The 19286-nt window shown below is 33.8% G+C and overlaps 1 protein-coding gene across 7 annotated transcripts in view; it reads left to right on the forward strand.

Moving 5' to 3' along the window:
* The window catches only part of LOC123670744 (protein unc-13 homolog B), a 637597-nt gene that overhangs the window by 574336 nt on the left and 43975 nt on the right, over nucleotides 1-19286 (forward strand). For 5 of the 7 annotated variants that reach the window (XM_045604288.1, XM_045604284.1, XM_045604282.1 and 2 more), the window contains 2 exons: nucleotides 10599-10740; nucleotides 16827-16953. In XM_045604288.1, the coding sequence (XP_045460244.1) occupies nucleotides 10599-10740; nucleotides 16827-16953 (269 nt within the window). Of the gene's footprint in view, nucleotides 1-1022; nucleotides 1130-10598; nucleotides 10741-16826; nucleotides 16954-19286 lie in introns of all 7 variants that reach the window. The other 2 variants (XM_045604283.1, XM_045604287.1) reach the window with 1 other exon arrangement.

Raw genomic sequence — 19286 nt, forward strand, 5'->3', positions numbered from 1 at the left:
ACTAACTGTCATTACTGGAGTGCAACCAATCGAAAACACAAGCTCCAGAAACTTCTTCAATCGCCAAATTAGACTCTATGGGATCCAATATCACCTTGAGTTATTATCGGCCCTCACTTTTTTGTAAATGAAAAGGAGTAGTGTGCACTTTCTGTGAATTCAGAGCGTTTTTTGAGGAGGTTATATGAGTTTATGTAGTCTGAACTGCATAACTTTCCTAGCTCTAACCAAAGAACATGATTCCAGGAGGTTAGAACTTCACATCACATTCATATCCAATCTGCTACGTGTACGTAAAATTTCGCTAGGCAAATTAATCTCCAGGAGAATTTACAGTCATGTCCTCCGTAGGCCTGATTTGATGCCTATAGACTTTATTCGTGCCTCTCCTTAAATCTGAAGTTGTGTATTTTCATAATTAATAACACTTTTTCGACAAACAGCAAATTTTTTTCTCTTGAGGCACCTTGTTCGAATGTTCAATAAAATTTCATAATTCTATTCAGATTCTTCCTAGCCGAAGAATTCTCGATGAAATCTTATAAGGCAAAAATGAAAAATTTGTAGGAAAATTTTCAATGAGAACCGAGATAATCTAGTCGATCTTTTCCAAAAAATGATGAATGATTCTTGCAAATATAAAACATCCTCTCAAAAGTATCAATAAGACGATACTATATTCTGCGAAAAAACTTCTTGCTAAATTGTGTGAAACTTATACGATCAAATAGTTCATCCACAAAACTCTACATTGAACACTGACAACAGACACTATACTGACCATAATTTGATATCCTCCAACCAAATCTACAACCTTGTCAAAATCACTCAAATACCGAAACCCCCACAACACCAAAACTTGCTCCAACTGAAACACCTCGAAAATGTATCCTACCTCACTGCAAACCAAAATACCCTTAAAGCCTATGCCAACTAAAATAACTCCTTTTCTAACTCCTGCCTGCTGTGCTCAGATGTGTTGTATTCGGTATTCTGTTGTTTCCGGTTCCTTCGACGCGCAGAACTACATTTTCTGTGGACCCAGACACACACATTGATTCAATAGAGCAAGCGGAGCAAATGACCATTGAAGGCACCTCCAAGTGGTCGTGCAAGATTGCTATTACAGGTATTGCTGGCTGCATTCTATCGGGAGGCTCTGTTCATATTTTGATCTATATTACCTATTGTCTTTGTTATCTTCCGCAAAGAACTCTTGTACGTGACCATGCTCAATGCCAAGCAACATAGATACGCCATTTGAAGGATTCTAAAGTTGATAAATGAATATTTCTGAATGGATCAGTTTTTCTATTTACGGAATATAAAATTATTGTTCAATTCGGAAAATGAGGAATGCTTGAAATTCAATAAAATAATTGAGAATGTCGTCTATATATGTCGGTAGATCGGCCACCTAGGTAGATCGAAACCCATAAGCTAGAAAGATCTAGAGAATAGAGATATCTACCGGCTAGAAATAGATCTGCCGGATAGGTTATCCAGCCAGTTACTTAGATCTATACGCATATAAGTATTATTCTGAAGGCAACACAGAAGTGAACGCTTTTTGACAACAACTTACTACTAGGGATTCACGGCTCATGCTCAAGTAGCTTGATCTTGACTTGAAATCAACTCGAGTTCAAGTAAAATAGTAATTTTTCAATGTTACGTAGAGTACTTTGTAAATAAATACTTGACTTGCCATTGGAAAACTATTACTTGATTTGAACTTGAGTTGATTTCAGGTCAAGCTCAAGCTACTTGAGCTTAAGCTTGTGTCAAGTAGCTTGAATATCAAGCCAAGCCGTGAATCCCTGCTTACTAATAACACTTCTTCAGAAATGAAAATCCTTATAACTTATAAATCTCATAACTGAAATTAGGGATTTAATAGAAGAAGAAAAAAAAAGGATTGGGTTTAACATTAGGATTTATAATTAATTCATCCATGGATATGATATATCGATGAGTTGTCAGCTCTCATCATACTGTACAGTGCATCCCATTTTGGGTGAGATAGCCAGGTTTCTCGCTTGTTATTCAAGATAGAGCCTTGCGGTTTTCACGTTCTTGTCCTACTTTTTCGAGTAACTCAAGTTGGTCTAATCAGATTTTGCATAACTGTTTCCGTTCAAGAGATACAGGGCGATTTTGGAAATTGATACTTTTCGGACCCCTCCTTTATCTCCGAAGTTTTTAGAAATAATGCTGAGGTAAAAACTACGTCTGAATCAGAATTCTGCGTAGAATCCAGTGGCGTACTCAATTTTTTTTTCGGGGTATGGTTTTGAAGATTCAACACAAACCTATATTTTTTTTAATGGAACACCCTATATATCACTAACTTCGTTGAATTCGTTATTTTTTTCCCTAAGAAATGATGTATGATACTATGTATAGGTAGGATGTTCGGAAATTTCAAAAAAACACTAAAACATCAAATAATGATGAGATTTTTTTGTTAATGAGCAATGGATTTCCCATATAAAAAAGAATCAATTGGATCATTTTCATTTGTGATTTTTATTTATTGTAAAGTAAGCAAACAAAGATAATACACTCATCACTAACATGAAAAACAAAACGTAGGTACCTACCTAATAGCAACAAATAAATAATAAAAAAATTCATAAACATTGCAAAATACCTTACTGATTAAACTGTTCAAATTGCTGTCCATTTTCCCCTAATACATAATTGACAAAACTTTTCAATACGCCTGAGTGCATTTAGTATTATAAAAGGGCGGTTTTATAAATCCTGGAAAACTGCCTCTGTTGATGCACGAAGTTCTTCGGGACTGTTGACTCTTGTACTGTAGTATATTTTATGTATTAAGGAAAATGGACAGCAATTTGAACAGTTTCATCTGTAAGATATTATGCAATGTTTATGAATTTTTGTATTATTCATTTGTTGCTATTAGGTAGGTACCTACGTTTTGTTTTTCATATTAGTGATGAGTGTATTATATTTGTTTGCTTACTCTACTATAAATAAAATCACAAATTAAAATTATCCAATTAATCCTTTTTCTCATATGGAAAATCCATTGCTCATTAACAAAAATTCATCATTATTTGATGTTTTAGTCTTTTTTTTCAACATTTTTGAACATCCTACCTACATAGTATCATACATCATTTTGAAGGGAAAAAAATAACAAATTCAACGAAGTGATATTTATATATAGGGTGTTCCATTAAAAAAAATATAGGTTTGTGTTGAATGTTCAAAACCATACCCCAAAAAAAAAATTGAGTACGCCACTGGATTCTACGCAGAATTCTGATTCAGACGTAGTTTTTACCTCAGCATTATTTCTAATAACTTCGGAGATAAAGGAGGGGTCCGAAAAGTATCAATTTCCGAAATCGCCCTGTATCTCTTGAACGGAAACAGTTATGCAAAATCTGATTGAACCAACTTGAGTTTCACGAAAAAGTAGGACAGGAACGTGAAAACCACAAGGCTCTATCATAAATAACAAGCGAGAAACCTGGCTGTCTCACCCAAAATGGGATGCACTGTACTATTAACTAATCAGCCTTTTAAATTACGAGCTTCAATAGAGGAACTGTATGAGAATCACAAAGAGTTTCGATTTATATTTCTGCCAATCTTAACACAATATAATAATGTATAATTAAGAAAACCAGTAAATGCTACAGAAGTCCCTAAAGTATCTTAAATAATTGTTATCAAGAAAGATATAAATTGAGATTCTAGAATCTAATAATGAACTTTTATTGGGCAATTCACTATAATTTAATTCTACTCGTACCTCGGAAATTCCTCCAACAATTAACATCTTCCATGGCTTCATTCAGATTGAAGCTGGAATCCTTCCAGCCATGTAGGTTCAATGCTCCATAATGCATTTCCAGCCATGTTTGGAACATAGCCAACTATAGGGAGAATATTTGAATGAAATAATCTTAATGCAATATCCTCCGAGGTACTATCTTGCAAATGTAGCAGCGGAAATTTATGCATAACTTCCTTACCTGCTTTTCTTTCCTTCCTTTTATTCTCATTCTCTCCATGTGATAAAAATGAAGTATAGAACTTAGAGAACATGAACCTTGAAAATTCATCTAAAATTAATGAGACATTATGCGTTTCTTTTGTATCCCATTCCATTCTTGGAATCATTTTTCAGACGCTAGCGTTATTCATCCATTATGAATGATACATAAATTAACTCAATTCGTTTATTTTCTGACATTTCGGCTCTTCTTTCTTATAAAAAGAGATAAACGTCTTTACAATCGCAAAATATGAATTAATGATCCATTCAGAAAAATTAATAAAGTTCCGTTTCGTTCAATATACAAAAATCAATAGCGATCATACAGTTGTGAGCAGTTGCTTGGCATTATGCACCAAAACTACAACACTTGCTAAGTACCGAATGCCTTTCTCAAGCTTGTCTGATTATTCTTCTTCACCAAATAAATACACAACAGAAGGTACATGAAAAAAAATGATGTGGAATCACTTAACGAATTTTCAACACCAAACAACACAGAAACTCTCTTTGTAGTTTGAGCTTTATCTCTATCTGGAGCTTAAATTTTCAATCTATGGATGTACTGGATTTTGTACATTGCAAGAAATGGATTCTTCTCATATTAAAAGGTTTACATGCATGTCCCTACTAGCATGTTTCAATCCTGAAATTGAAAACTACAACACAATATGAAATGAAAACAGATTCATCTCAAATATAAATTTCAGGGAATTTTTTCCAGATGAATGTGGTCTGAAATAAATGTAAAATTATGGAGATAAAAATTTTTTATGTTTTTGATTGAAATGAGTCATTGTCTCGTATACGTTTTGCGAATATTCGTCTTTTTCATCAACTTTCAAAAACAAAAATCGTACATTCTTCTCTTTTCTATATTTTCACGAGAAACTGAAATATAACTGGTTACGAATTATGACAACGTTAAAATTCGAGACCGTTTTTACCTCCAGAAAATTAATCTTTCTCATTATTCATTTCCAGATGTAGCATAAATCATCTTATATTCTTTATCCGCTTATTTTTGATTCGATCTTCAATTGAATGGAAATTCATTAAATTAAATTCGTATTCTTGATCACCCGAATTTCGGTTGGTTAGAAATTCTTTATTAATTCAGAATAAGGAGTGAACAACTGCTAGAATTCTCATCGGACGATAATAAAAATATAATTTCGATCCATATTCATCTGAAATACAGAGAGTAAACTTATTTTAAATATTCATATTATCTTTGACCACAAATTTGTTTTTATTCATTGAATTCTTGAATTAGATCGGAATCGGAAAGGCTCTGTACTCAGCTGGTTATCGGGAATTGTTGAACAGGTCATTTTTTGAGAAAAATATGCACTGGAAGTTTACCCATAGAATGTAGCAATTGACCTGCCTGAAAGCCGATATTTAGTAGACAACTCTACAGTTGGGAAGCACCTTACTAAGAACCGCTTACTTTTTTGATCTTCAACAGTGAACCACATCCTCTGCTCGAAGAACAGATTTTATCTTCCACTTTATCACACTCTTTTGGGTGAAATACTGAAGAACTCTATTTCGCTAGGGCATTTCTTTATCTTGAAATTAAGAAAATTCTGTTGGAACCGATTGACTTTTTCATTCTACGAAATGAATAGGTGTATAGGTGAATTAATCATTTTGATTAATTCACTTATTATATATAAAAATAATGTGGTTGAAGAATACATAAATGTAATGTGAGCGATTTTTTCCTAAAAAGGAATACCCTTAATCGTTTAAAACTATAAGCAAGAAATTTATTTCTTCAGTTCAAAGCCCTCATTAGTTCCAAATTTTCATAATCCAGTAGTACTAGCTAGTTCTGAAAATTTTTATCAATAGAATACCCATAGATTAACTTCAAAAATTGATGAATTCAATATCATTCTTGTGATACAGAATGGAGAAAACAAGACCTATTGTTCATTTAAATTTTTTTGAAGTAGGTAAGTATATTATTTCTTCAATAATTAGTTTCATCGATGTTTTCGAATTTTGGAGTTTTTGGAATTCATGAAACAATTTGGATATTCTTAAATAATAATATCAACTATCTGGGGTCGATCCAAACTCTGTATCACAGGAAATTTTGTATGAACTTATATAACTTAGTTTCTAGTTTTTACCCCAACAACCACTTTGGTATGATTCATAGATAAAATTTTGTTTATTTCTCAATCAATATTTTCAGTGAAAAATTTGGAACACTATCGATGAATATATTCACAACACATGCACTAAACACTCATTTGACATAATGTTTTATCTCACAATTTTCACACTTTTATATAAACTTTCAACTTTCTGACACACACACAAACGATTTTTTCTATTTTTCAGATTTGAATTTTTTATATAATAGAGACTGGATTTGATTTCATCTTATTGAATATCGCAATATTCGATTACGTAAGACATATTTAGAGATAAATAAGAGAAAGAAAGAAGAATTTATAATTTATGTAAGATTGAGGTAAATTCATTAATATGAATTCAAAAGACTAGTGATCTAGATTTCTCATATGTATGAAAAAAAAAGCTGAAAAAACATCAATTCTGAGTATCTTAATTCAAATGATTGTTGAAGTTTCGATAATAGACCTTATTAAAGTGAAAACTTCCAAAGTATTCTTCTTTTAAACTTAGGATGAATATAATGAGTTTGAATAACGTCAAAATATCTATTTTATATTTAAAAACTCCAGCTTATTGAAATTTTATCGACTAGTAAAAGATGGGATCAAATCTTTTCCATTCAAAATTTCCAGACAGTTTCAGCGAAAACAACATTCAATGAAAAAGAACGAATAAGATTCATTCAAACGATCTGATTGTTGGTCTTCAAATATATAACCAGGAACACAGGATCGGTACAACCAATGGATAAACCGGATACAATTACCGATTCAGAAAATTGAAATAAAAACATATCGGCAACGAATTTGCCAAATCTGAAAAGTTTCGCTTCATTCTCTTGCTTTCTCTCACCTTACCTTTTTTTTTTCGATGCATGTGGTCAAAATTTTTCATGCATGTTCAATAATATTGATTGATTTTTTGTGGTGCTTCATGGGTTGAATTGAATTAAGTATAGTGGGTAGTAAGTATTAATCTCCCTTTACTTGAACTGCTTCATCACTAAAATAATTCTTGAGTCGAGTTTGAGGAAAAATTGGGAAGCAAAAATTTTACATAGGATTGTTTTTAATTCAATAATATTCATTTAATTTTTTATTTTGTGTAATTCTGTCAAATAAAGTCGAAACATTGATTGATTACTATGAAGGTAGTTTGACAAAGATATGTCGAATAATCAAAAGTAATTCCTTGATCAAAATAAAGGTATATTAATATTTTTCCTATAATTTCGCCTTCCTTCCAAGTGATACTCTTTTAAAATTATGGACTAATTCTTACGTTTAAATTTTTTTTCTTTCAAATGTTCAATCGGATGTTCACCACTGGTAACGTCCAATGTTGCCCCATTTTCATGCTTTATTCCGTCAAATGAATCAATAGGTTACAAATTGACGGCAGCTATTTGTTCATCCAATTTTTTTTATTGAGGTAAAGAAGGAAACAATTTTTTCTGAATCATCATAACATTTTGGAGATAAGATGTCTATCGATTTTTCCTTCAAAGTCGATGGTTTTCTACAAAAAAAACTAAATGAAAACTAAAAATAACATACACCCGGCAATATCAAGGGAAGATTATAGGTCATTTTCTCTTGAACTCTTTGGCCGATTTAAGAAATTATTTTTTGAATTGTAGCTTGATTTCTCAGGAACAAAACTGTTCAAATTTCGTACTCACTCACTCCGTTCTTTGTAATATACAGGTGTGAACAAAAAAGTAAAAAGTTATTCTTTATTTGGATCAACCTGTGTAGTGAATCTTTGAAAAGCGAGAATATTTACGAACTAACAGATGCCTCATATTTTTTGAATGTTTTGTTTGATTCATTGCGATATTTCACTATTGAAAGAAATAACACTACTGGGGTAGGCAGGGTACTAGTATATGCGGCCGCCTAGAGCGCCAAAATTTCAAACCAATGAAATGATCGTTATAACAATGTTCAGTTCATTATTCGATCGGTTGCATTTTGTATCAATAATGTACTATATTGTTCATTGAAATTGAACAAAGCATTTGATGAACTACTTTATACATCTAATGGAAAGAGTTCTTCTATCCAAAGAATAACTTGACTAATATTTTATATGAAAATACCGAACAAAGGGACTTATGCTCTAGCCATTCTGCCCTAATTTGAGAAGAAATCTTCGTTTCATTATTTCTTACTGAATCTACGCAATTTGTATGCAGGGTTGGTCTTCATAGTTATCTAGAGACTTGAGTATTCGAGTAAAACAATACATTGTCTACTATCTCTGAAGCACTTTATTTTCAAGGAAGTTCTGAAAATAGGGGCATGCTAGAATAGTTTCAAATGAAGTTTAGCGAAATGAGAAGAAAATCTAGAATGGAGGATGTTCATTAACTTACAAGAAGGAGGTTGTTCTTATCATTCCTATTCCGAAGAGAATATCGAGTGCTTCATTCTAGTTGTAGTATAAAAAATAGATGATTTACCCCTCGAATTCACGAAATTAAGTGGCTTGCATCCGACAAAATTTCCTTCGACATCAAAAAATTCAAAAAAATTGAATAAGAATTAATGATACAAAATGAAAAATAAAAAAGAATAACTGTATTTAAGGCATTTTACCTAAGTCCTTCAGCCCTGAATCAAAATATGTGATTGTAATTTGAGGAATTTTATTAAAATATATTAGAAATAAAAAAAAATTAAAAATATCTTAAATATCTTAATCTTAATATAAATTAGATGAAACTGATAGATCAGAATGTCCATATGATTTTTGAAGAGAATGTTTAGATTTTCAACAAATATTGATCAATATCCATTCAAATTAAATATTACATATACGTACAACTTTGCTTCTGCCGTTTTTTTTTTTTCCGAAATTCGGGGCTTTATTGTGAAAATCAGGTTATACCTACATTTATGATTCAAAGTATTGTCTATCGCTGACCACTGCTTTCGAGCAGGGTACGAATCCCGCGTTGAAAAAACTGGTCGTTTTTTGAAACGATCCATGAATCGATCCAATTTTTTACTTCTTCATAAGATCGAAAATTCTGCTCAGCCATGTCATGTGCCATATTAATCGAAACAAGTGATAGTCCGATGAAGCAACGTCTGGAGAATACGGCGGGTAGGGTAGGACTTCCCATTTCAACGTTTCCAAGTATGTCTTGACCACTTTCGCAACATGGGGTCAAGCATTGTCATGCTGTAAAATCACTTCATCATGTCTCTCGTTGATTTGCGGCCATTTGTCTTTCAATGCTCGGCTCAAACTCATTGATCACGTTCGATAACGATTGCCTGTGATTGTTTCAATCGGTTTTAACAACTCATAATACACTACGCCGATCTGGTCCCACCAAATACTGAGCATGAACCGTGAATATTCGGACGTGGAAGCATGGCCGGGATATCTTCAAGATTTTTCGCTCTTGGGATTATCGTAATGAACCCTTTTTTTTGGCTCCAGTCACAATGCGACGCAGAAATTCCTTCCGTCTTTGCCTTGCAAGCAGCTGTTCACAAGCAAAAAAACGCCGATTAACATATCTCGGCTCCAACTCGTACAACATCCAATTTCCTTGTTCTGAATCATTCCCATGACTTTCCGGTGTTTTGAAATGGCTTGTTGCGTCACTACCAATGATCCTGCCCATCTTGTTGCGTTTGACTTGAGTCTTGATCAAGTAATGCCTCCGACTCCGCATCTTCGAAAACCTTCTTTCTTTCATGGCCATGCTTTCTTCGACGTCGAAATCACCGTTCTTGAAGCGTTGAAACCCCTCTTGGTACTTTCTTACACTAATGGTGGCTCCATCATAGGTATTTGAGAGCATTCGATGAGTCACAGCCGCAGATTTTTTTATCAAAGCAGAAAATTAAAACCTTCTGCAAATGACGAGAATTTGGCACGTAACATGTTTAATCGAGAATAACTCTATGATGCAGACACAAATCGACTAATATTTCGATGGCGTTATGTTTACAAATACCTAAGCTTATTGTATGACATCTACGATCTATTTATTTCGATAACCTCTCACCGCTACAGCCATCTATTGCGAAACGGCGGAAGCAAAGTTGTACACCTAATAAGTATTCCAAATCACACAAAATTGAGCTATATTTGTTACTCAAATCATAAATTCATTTCAACCCCCATTTTTCAGAGGTTGAATTAACAGAAAATGTAACTTCGATATAACGAATCTAGTTGTATGCAATGCAAAATTTATTCCTACAGTTCGCACGAGTTTTCAAGCTCTCCGTTTATCGTTATAATGAACAAGTAAAAAGTTAACTGAACCAAGTTAGCCCCAATTTTTCCGACACCGACTCGACTCGGCTTTCAAAACTCCACAAACCTTCTTGTTGCCATCCCTCACCCCGAGATAATTCGATAAAGATGCAATTGAATGTTCCAGTCAAGTCCGCACAAGGTCTAATCGCCAAGGATAAGAGCGGGACCTCGGATCCCTATGTCACAGTTCAGGTTGGAAAGGTGAAAAAACGCACAAGGACCATGCCCCAGGAGCTGAATCCCGTCTGGGACGAAAAGTTCTACTTGTAAGTTTTCACAGCAATATTACTTAGTTCGCAAAAAGGTGTTATCCTATTAGGTCTTATTGGTAGAATTTTTTTTGGTTGATACTTTTCGATTTTACAGGTTTTTCAGATTGAATGTTAATATATTTCAGGGTGTAATTATTGAGGAAGAAATATAAAGAAAACTTCTAGCAGTATATATTTTGGCGTCCCGTCTCAATAAAGCATTTGGATTTCTTTGAATGTCGATTTTAATACTAAATTAATCTATATCGGAGATATAATTTTTTTTCAATAGATTGAACTATAGGTTAACCGCCAGGAATCAGGAGTTGAATCAGTTAAGAATCTCGACAAGTAAACATCATATGCAAAAATGTTTCGAACAGAAGAAATAATGGTTTACTACAAGCCATTTAATTTCCATAGGGGGGAATTTCAATTGAAACTCTAGTTTCGAACGAAAACTAGATGTTCCATGATAAAAAAAAGTTTTCCACGAACAACTTTTCACTATTCGTCACAGATGCTCTGTAGTCGGAACTGAATTCGTTTGGAGAACCTATCATTCACATGAAATTTTAGAAGTAAATTGTTCAACTATCCTCTGAAATAATAGAAAATGTTTTGGGTATAAAAAAGACTGCTCGATTTCCACTAGATTCCACATAAAAGAGATCCATTTCGATTTTTTTTCTTTTATTCATATTTTATCTTTTTCATTGAATGGGAAGTGTGTTGAATGAAAAACAGCAAGGATAAATAATTTTGCTTTTTCAAAATTATCAATGACAATACATGTACTGAAAAGAAACAGTTCAACAGGAAACGTCTGAGTTTCATGTGAATGATTAGTGAAATGTTCATTCCGATGGAAAATTCGAATTAGATTGCGGAGCCATCTGTGACGAATTGTGAAAATTGTGAGTACGAACTTTCGTTATTTTTGCCGTAGAATACGAATCTGCAATAAAAAACATGCATTTTCTTTTGAAATTCTGAAATTGACCCCAGCCCCCCAAAAAGGTGAAGTACATGGACGAGGTTTTAGCATAAGTGGACTCCTTTCTTGATATTTTTCACTGATTTAACTTGAGAAATTGTAAATATATAGTTTATTACATAATAAGGCAGAGCACAGAGTAATGAACATAGAAAGAGGGAACAAATGTCATTTTCAGTAAGCAAATTTTGTCCCCAACATGAACTTTCAATTTTGACATGAAGCGCGCGGAAATGAAAACATATCAGTGATACGATATTCACTTAATTCGCGAGTTTCTCCACAAATAACGCACTTCTTATTTCCCATAGTGAATCAACGTTTCATATCAACTCAGAATATATTAAAATAAATACCTAAATACATCAGAAATTCAGGAAACAATAAACAAACTAGGATACAGAAAATAATAAATATTCTGCTTATTATAAATTCGACAATTAGAAAAAATATCGGATTCCAAATATTCAAATTTGAATATTTAATCAGGAATCACTCAAATAAATATATTTCATTAGATATAACATACATTCATAACGATATAGTAAAATTGTGGGTTTGAAAATATATCACAATCCGACAACGTCATCTAACCATATTGAGGACATGTAAAAATTGCGTATACTCCCTCTATCTATGTTTATTACTCGATCAGACAGATTCCTTGATCGGAATAACCAATTGAATTTGATTGAAATAGCCACAATAGATTATAAAAGAAATAAACTGCTGATTTTGGAGGTCGGAAATGCATTTTTCGAGTCAAACCTTATCGTTTGAGACCATTTCTAGCTCAAAATTCGAAAATTACTAACATCATGGCTAAATGTTGTTAAATGAGTAAGCACTCAAAAAGATACAATTACACTTATTTTTCGATGGACCAAAATTGATATCAGAAGTTTGGCACCCGATCATGACGAATCTTGTTAGGACGACACTAATATTCTAATTGAACATTTGGTCGCTTTTTTTATGAAACTGAAGTGACTCAGCATTCAAAAATTATCTCGCAAGAGCAAGTTATTTTCAGCTGGTGCCTCATTTCTTTCAAATATCCTTCATTCATTCAAGTTTTCTTCTGCGGCCTTGCCTGATTCTATTCTGAACGCAGTTCTCTTTGTGACGGAAACGAAGCTCGGAAGTTAAATCGACGAGCAAGCACTAATTTGTCAGTAGGTACACTGAAAAATTAGATCCCCTTCTGGTAATTAAAATGGAGAAAAAAGCTTATAATGGAAAGATTTTATTTGTGCTTTCCAGATTTCATTTTACAGGGTGAATAATTGGAAGGGCCGATTTGAGTATGCTTTGATCAAAGGGGAATCGAATTTTAGGGATCATGGGAACCCAATTCAATAGCCAATAAGACAAGTAAGATACAAAATATTATCAATACCTTTACAGACAACAGAAAGTTCATCGATTCAATCGAAGGTGATCTTTTTTAACAGAATATCTGAAATTTGGGAGTAGTTATTTCGAATCGAGTAAGCAAAATATTTACTTTGTAACTATAAGTATAGTATAAAGTTCAAATTGTACGATAAAGTAGAATCTTTCATAAGCGCTTTCTAAAAAAGGATTCAAGATGTTATCCAGGAATCCATTCATCTTATGGGATTTCGAAGCCTTATGTGTGGCAAGTTAGATGATAAACTGTGGACAGTCAAAGTAACATTCACAATTGTTCAAGAAAATTCGTAAAATCTGTGAAATCTACCAGAATCAAGATGATATTATATGTTTGCCGTACTTGACGTACAGGGTGGGCAAATAAGCGTGGTAAGCGGCTATATCTCAGGATCCACTCATCGTAGAGATTTGCGGTAAAAATTTTTACCACTAAAGTGTACAAGAAAACACACTGTAAATTGTTTTCAAGTTCATACCTCTGCCGCCAGGGGGCGTAATGGCTATCGTCGAGTAGAAAAATGAATTTCACTCGAAAACGTTTCATATAAAGTTGAAGAAAAAAAATTATCACTTCAATCCTTGGAAAATTCTCTATCTTTTTGAATTGTCACTTTCGATTTTACGACATCAAATAAGGGTAGGTGAAAGGGAGAAATCTGACTGATTGAAGTGTGTAACTTCAGTTTGGCTCAACATTTTTGAGCAAATTAGATCTCGTCTGAAAGATAATATCTTGTTGATTGAGGACGAAATATACTCATAATAAATTTGCTTTTGCTACTTTCGATAGGGGGCGCTTAGTCAGATGTTCATTGTTTTGTTCCGAAATTTCATTGTTTTACTCCGAAATTTCAAATGGAATGATAGGATTTTCTCAACAGAAACAGAAATCCCATCAAATTTGTATGAAAAAACCAAAAGGTCGTGAAGTGATAGTTTCAGGCGTTCTGGAGTTATTGCCGAAAGAAGACACAATTTAGTTTTTCAGTGCATCAGTTGAAGAATATATTTTTTTTTTTTTTTACTATTGACGTGATTTTATTTTAAACAAAATCACATTTTTTCGGCCATAATTCCAGAACGCCTGAAGCTATCGCTTTGCGACGTTTTGGTTTTTTCATACAAATATTGATGGGATTTCTGTTTTTGTCAGAACCTAAAGACATAATTTGATTGTTCGCAGTGCATCAGTTGAAGAATATCTTTTTTCGGTCATAACTCTAGATTGCCTGAAGCTATCGCTTTGCGACCTTCAGGTTTTTTCATGCAAATTTGATGGAACTTCTGTTTCTGTCAAGAAAATCCTATCATTACATTTGAAATTCCGGAGTAAAATGAACAATACAATGAATTTATGACTTAGCGCGCCCTATCGAAACCAGCAGAAATAAATTTATCATGAGTACATTTTGTCCTCAATCAATATTATCTTTCAGACGAGATCTAATTTGCTCAAAAATGTTGAGCCAAACTGAAGTTACAGGCACTTCAATCAGTCAGATTTCTCCCTTTCACCTACCCTTATTTGATATCGTAAAATCGAAAGTGACAATTCAAAATGATAGAGAATTTTCCAAGGATTACAGTGATGATATTTTTTCCTCAAATTCATATGAAACATTTTCGAGTAAAATTCATTTTTCTACTCGACGATAGCTATTACGCCCCCTAGCGGTAGAGGTATGAACTTCAAAACAATTTCCAGTGTGTTTTCTTGTACACTTTAGTAATAAAATTTTTTACCGCAAGTCTCTACGATGGGTGGATCCTGAGATATAGCCGCTTACCTCGCTTATTTGCCCACCCTGAACGTGACACTCAAAATAGGTTGATTTTTACAACCCCCTTTTCTGTTCAAAAACGACAACCCTCAAATTTAGCGCAAGTTCGGCCAATTGCAGATTTCTGGGATATTGTGTCTAAAAAAATTTATAACGATGGAAAGGTACCTAGTGGAAAACGACCAACATTCAACACTGTTCTGAAAAATTGCCGTAAAATCATGTTTTCTCTTTGAAATGGTATGAAAAAATTTGTAACAAAATACTTGACACATACTTTTTTTGATCGTCACACAATGCTATAAAATCTATAAGGGATAGGAATTCGCCTTGAAATATATTGTATAAAGATACAATTTCATACATTCGTATAAAGTTCTTTCATCACACCTCTTTATACTCGTATGGTTGAAACATGTCCCTTCGGTATCTTTCTACAGAAAGTGTCCTTCAGTTCACTACAACCAAGTTTCTGCGACCCACTAAAGAAATTCCTCCCCGGAGTGTAATGAAGCCTCGAATGAAGCACCCGTTGAAATGAGGTTAGGGCATACTCTTGACCTCAACATATCGTCCATCGTTTCGTTGATACAAAGTTTGATGATAAATATTACTTTTTGAGCACTCGTTCGCCTAGCACATCGCTCTATCCTTCCGTCAAAATGCCTGTAATTTTCGAATTTTGAGCCAGGATTGGTTCCAAACGTCCTAAATTTTGTATTGACAGTTTGGAGAAAACAATTCGTTCAAATTGAAAAATTTCATTTGAATATTGAAGGAAAATCTCAAGTGTCGTGCAGAATTTCATCTTGATCACGTAATCAGAACCTCAGAATATTCAAAAAGCATTTGAAAAAACTACTCACTTAATATTTTCGTGACTGCAAACATATTCTTATCAGAAACAGAAAATTCAAGCGAAATATCACCAAAAAAAAATCAATATTTCCATAGAAGCAAATCCAACAGAGTTGAGATTATATAGAAATGAATATAAAATAACAATTTCAAGGTTTTTGAGAATTTCCGTGGGGATCGCGTAATCAGAAATATTGAAAAAAAATGGAAACATCAGAAGCTTTTGACCAATCATTCATCAATGCGCCAATTGTACCATTGTGGACCATTTGACCATTGTGGTCTTCAAAGGCACAATTTTTCACATGAATTGTTTCTTCTTATAAGTATACAAGTTTTTCCATAATTGCAAGCCAAAATTTCATTGGGATAGAGTACCTACTTTGAAATAAAAAAATAACATATTTTATAAACGAATTTCTTCGATGCTCGAATGATCAATTTCTTCGACATCTTTCTTGGAATATACCAAACTTTACTCTTTTCAAGTTATTCTTAATTTATTTTCTAATCTTTTAAAAGGTCCCTTCTTTTCTTCCTAATGTTCGGGGAACGACCTCTAAAAAAGTGTTGTAACTAATAACGCGTTTCAGATTATCTCAGAAGCTGGTCTTAACTTTTCAACAGTCAACTGAAATTTATATGTTTGCTGATGTATAACTTAGGAGATGTCACCCCATAAGGTTGAACAAATATATTAACATTCAACCTCGAATCACTCCAAAAAATTTTCAATTTTATCTGCAACAAGTACCTATATAGACCATGTTTTGAGCATTGATATAGTATGAGGAGAAATGCAGAGATTGAAAAAAAAAGTGTGATTGAAACATTTTGGTAACCCTTCAACTTACTTCCCTGTCCTGAATAGTTCAGAGGAAGACGCCATAAAACCTTTTTTGAGGTTAATTCTTCGGAGGCTGTGTGAATTCATATCGAAATAATAGCAAAATATTCCGGACGAATTCTCGTGTGGGTCATGCTTTTCGTTTTGTGACCTTTTTATTGCATCTATTTGGAATATAAATAAGATTTCTTATCCTTTCCAGCGAATGCCATAACTCATCTGATCGGATAAAAGTGAGAGTTTGGGACGAGGATAACGACCTCAAGAGCAAACTTCGCCAGAAACTCACAAGGGAATCAGACGATTTTCTGGGTCAAACAATCATAGAGGTGAGTTATGCCTTAGATAAACCAACGTCAACATCAAATAGAGGCTCCCAGAATATTTGCCTCTGGCAATATCTGTCGGGAGAGGCCTCTCGACTATAAGTTTCTATTGATTTGGTGAGTCACATTTCGACATAGCCTTCGATTATAAATAGGTTTCCAATAAAAAGTCTCATTTGGATATTGAAAAAACTGAGTATACTTTAGGAGAATTCAATGGATGTTTATCATATTTTATTGTAAAGAGGAAGTTATTCCATGAATGATAGAAAATGATATCATTCAAATGGCCGCCATGGATACTGTTGTAGCACCATATTATAAATATCCTTTTGATGAAATTTTTCATGACCAATTTACACATTTGCAGTTCTTTGTCCTCGATATGTTCACGAATTTCATCTGTACTTGAATCGATTTTGGAGCATTGGTATAGATTTTATCTTTCACGTGCATCAAAGAAAAAAGTCTAAAACTGTTAAATCACAAGTTGTCGGTTGCCACCTCCTCGAGAAATAAAACCAGGAAACTTTTCTTGCAAAATTGCAATTGTTTCGGTGCTTATGTGCTTACTGAGAATAAACATCATTCACATCAATATCTTCGACATTATGGAATCATAGCTCTGTAACGCAATTCATTCACCATAAAGTTTTTACCAGCCTTATTTTCGAATGATTAAGGTCCAATCACACCACAAGCCCAAATAGTGACAAGTAGAAGATGCAGCCCAATCAGCGAATATACGACGTTGCTGAAGATCGACCAGTTTCAACTTCAAAATCCTGAGATCTCGTTTGCTGGAAATCGATCAGTTTGAGTTCTTCACTATCAACTGAACTCAAAAAGCCTTGAGACCTTAGCCTTTATACAGAATATGGTGTTATGTTTTTTGTTTGTTATGTTTGTGGAAAGTTTAATGACAAAGATTGACCAACCAGGGTTTCTGTCAACACTACAGGCTACAGCAGATATATTCTTAGTTGTTCTCTAGTGACGCACACGGTTTCAATTTATCACATCATTACCTTGTCTTAACTGCTCAAAATGTTCCAACAGTTTCACTATTGCCGGTATATAGAGTGCTTAACAACGACCCAAAAATGCTTTACTTTTGCGACTGTGACTGCAACATTTTCATCATTTCAGTAGCGAATTTTAACAATTGAAATGCGTTGTGGAATGGTGTATCGCTTCTTTCTCAATATTGTCGAAAGTTGACAGCTTCAGAAGAGAGAGCTGCCCAGATACTCTAAATGAAACCTCTTACTGCAAGTTCTGGTCCTGATGGTCATCGAAACTGGTGGAAAAATTTGAGCTGTTGGGACAAGTTCTTTCTTCTCAGCCATTGTTCATCCACCCCTAGATATAAGCCTTCTTAACATATCTCCATTCTAGCTTGTCTTGTGCCATCTGATTTGATGCCTGAGCCCTAAAATCGCTGAGCTGTAGTCATCCAACACTGTATTCTGTTTGTCTTGGTCACCAATGCGTGAGTTTATTTTAGACCTCTTAGGATTTTGACAAGCGACGTTGGGATAAGTTGGTGTAATCGAAACCATGTGCGTCTTTCAAGAAGAATCGAAAACCCAGTTTTGTCGATTCCTCGTGGATCTTAGGAATTGGACATTCTGCAAACGATATTATACAGTATTTTGCATGAAGACTTAGGTCTTAAGGCTTTTGAAGTTCAGTTAGTACATGGACTTAAGCCAATCGAACACCAGTAGCATTGTATCTTTGCTGATTGGAGTCTAGAAATGCATCAAAATATTCCGAATTTCATTCGAAAAATCGTGTTCAGTGATGGGACCCATTTTCACTTCGAAGCTATGTTAATATGCAAAACTGTTGCATATGGTGTTCGGAGAATACAAGAATTATTATTGAAAAGTATCTCCATCCTCAACGTGTTTGGTGCGGTTTTTTGGTGATGTGATTAGACCTCAATTATTCTGAATTGTGGTTGGTGCAACTAATACGGCGAATGCCTTGCGCTACAGAGCTACGATTAATAATTTTAAGGCCACTTTTCAAAAATATTGATGTTGACGACTTTCATTCCCAACAAGACGTGCTAGCTACTACATGAGCCACAAAAAAGTCACAATTTTGCAAGGTAAGTTTCCACACCGTGTTATTTCTTGAAAAGATGATCATAATTGGCTAACGAAATTGTCAGATTCAACATTTTTTCAAATTTCATTCCTGATTTTAATACAACAATGACATAGTATATCACGATTTACTGCTGGTTAGTGCGTAATTGCCTTACAAATCGAGTTGTGTACTATTTTTTTTTCTACGATCGCATTCATTACCATAGAAACTTGGGC

Source organism: Harmonia axyridis, chromosome 1 (assembly GCF_914767665.1).
Source record: "Harmonia axyridis chromosome 1, icHarAxyr1.1, whole genome shotgun sequence".
In the NCBI taxonomy this organism is placed as follows: domain Eukaryota; kingdom Metazoa; phylum Arthropoda; class Insecta; order Coleoptera; family Coccinellidae; genus Harmonia; species Harmonia axyridis.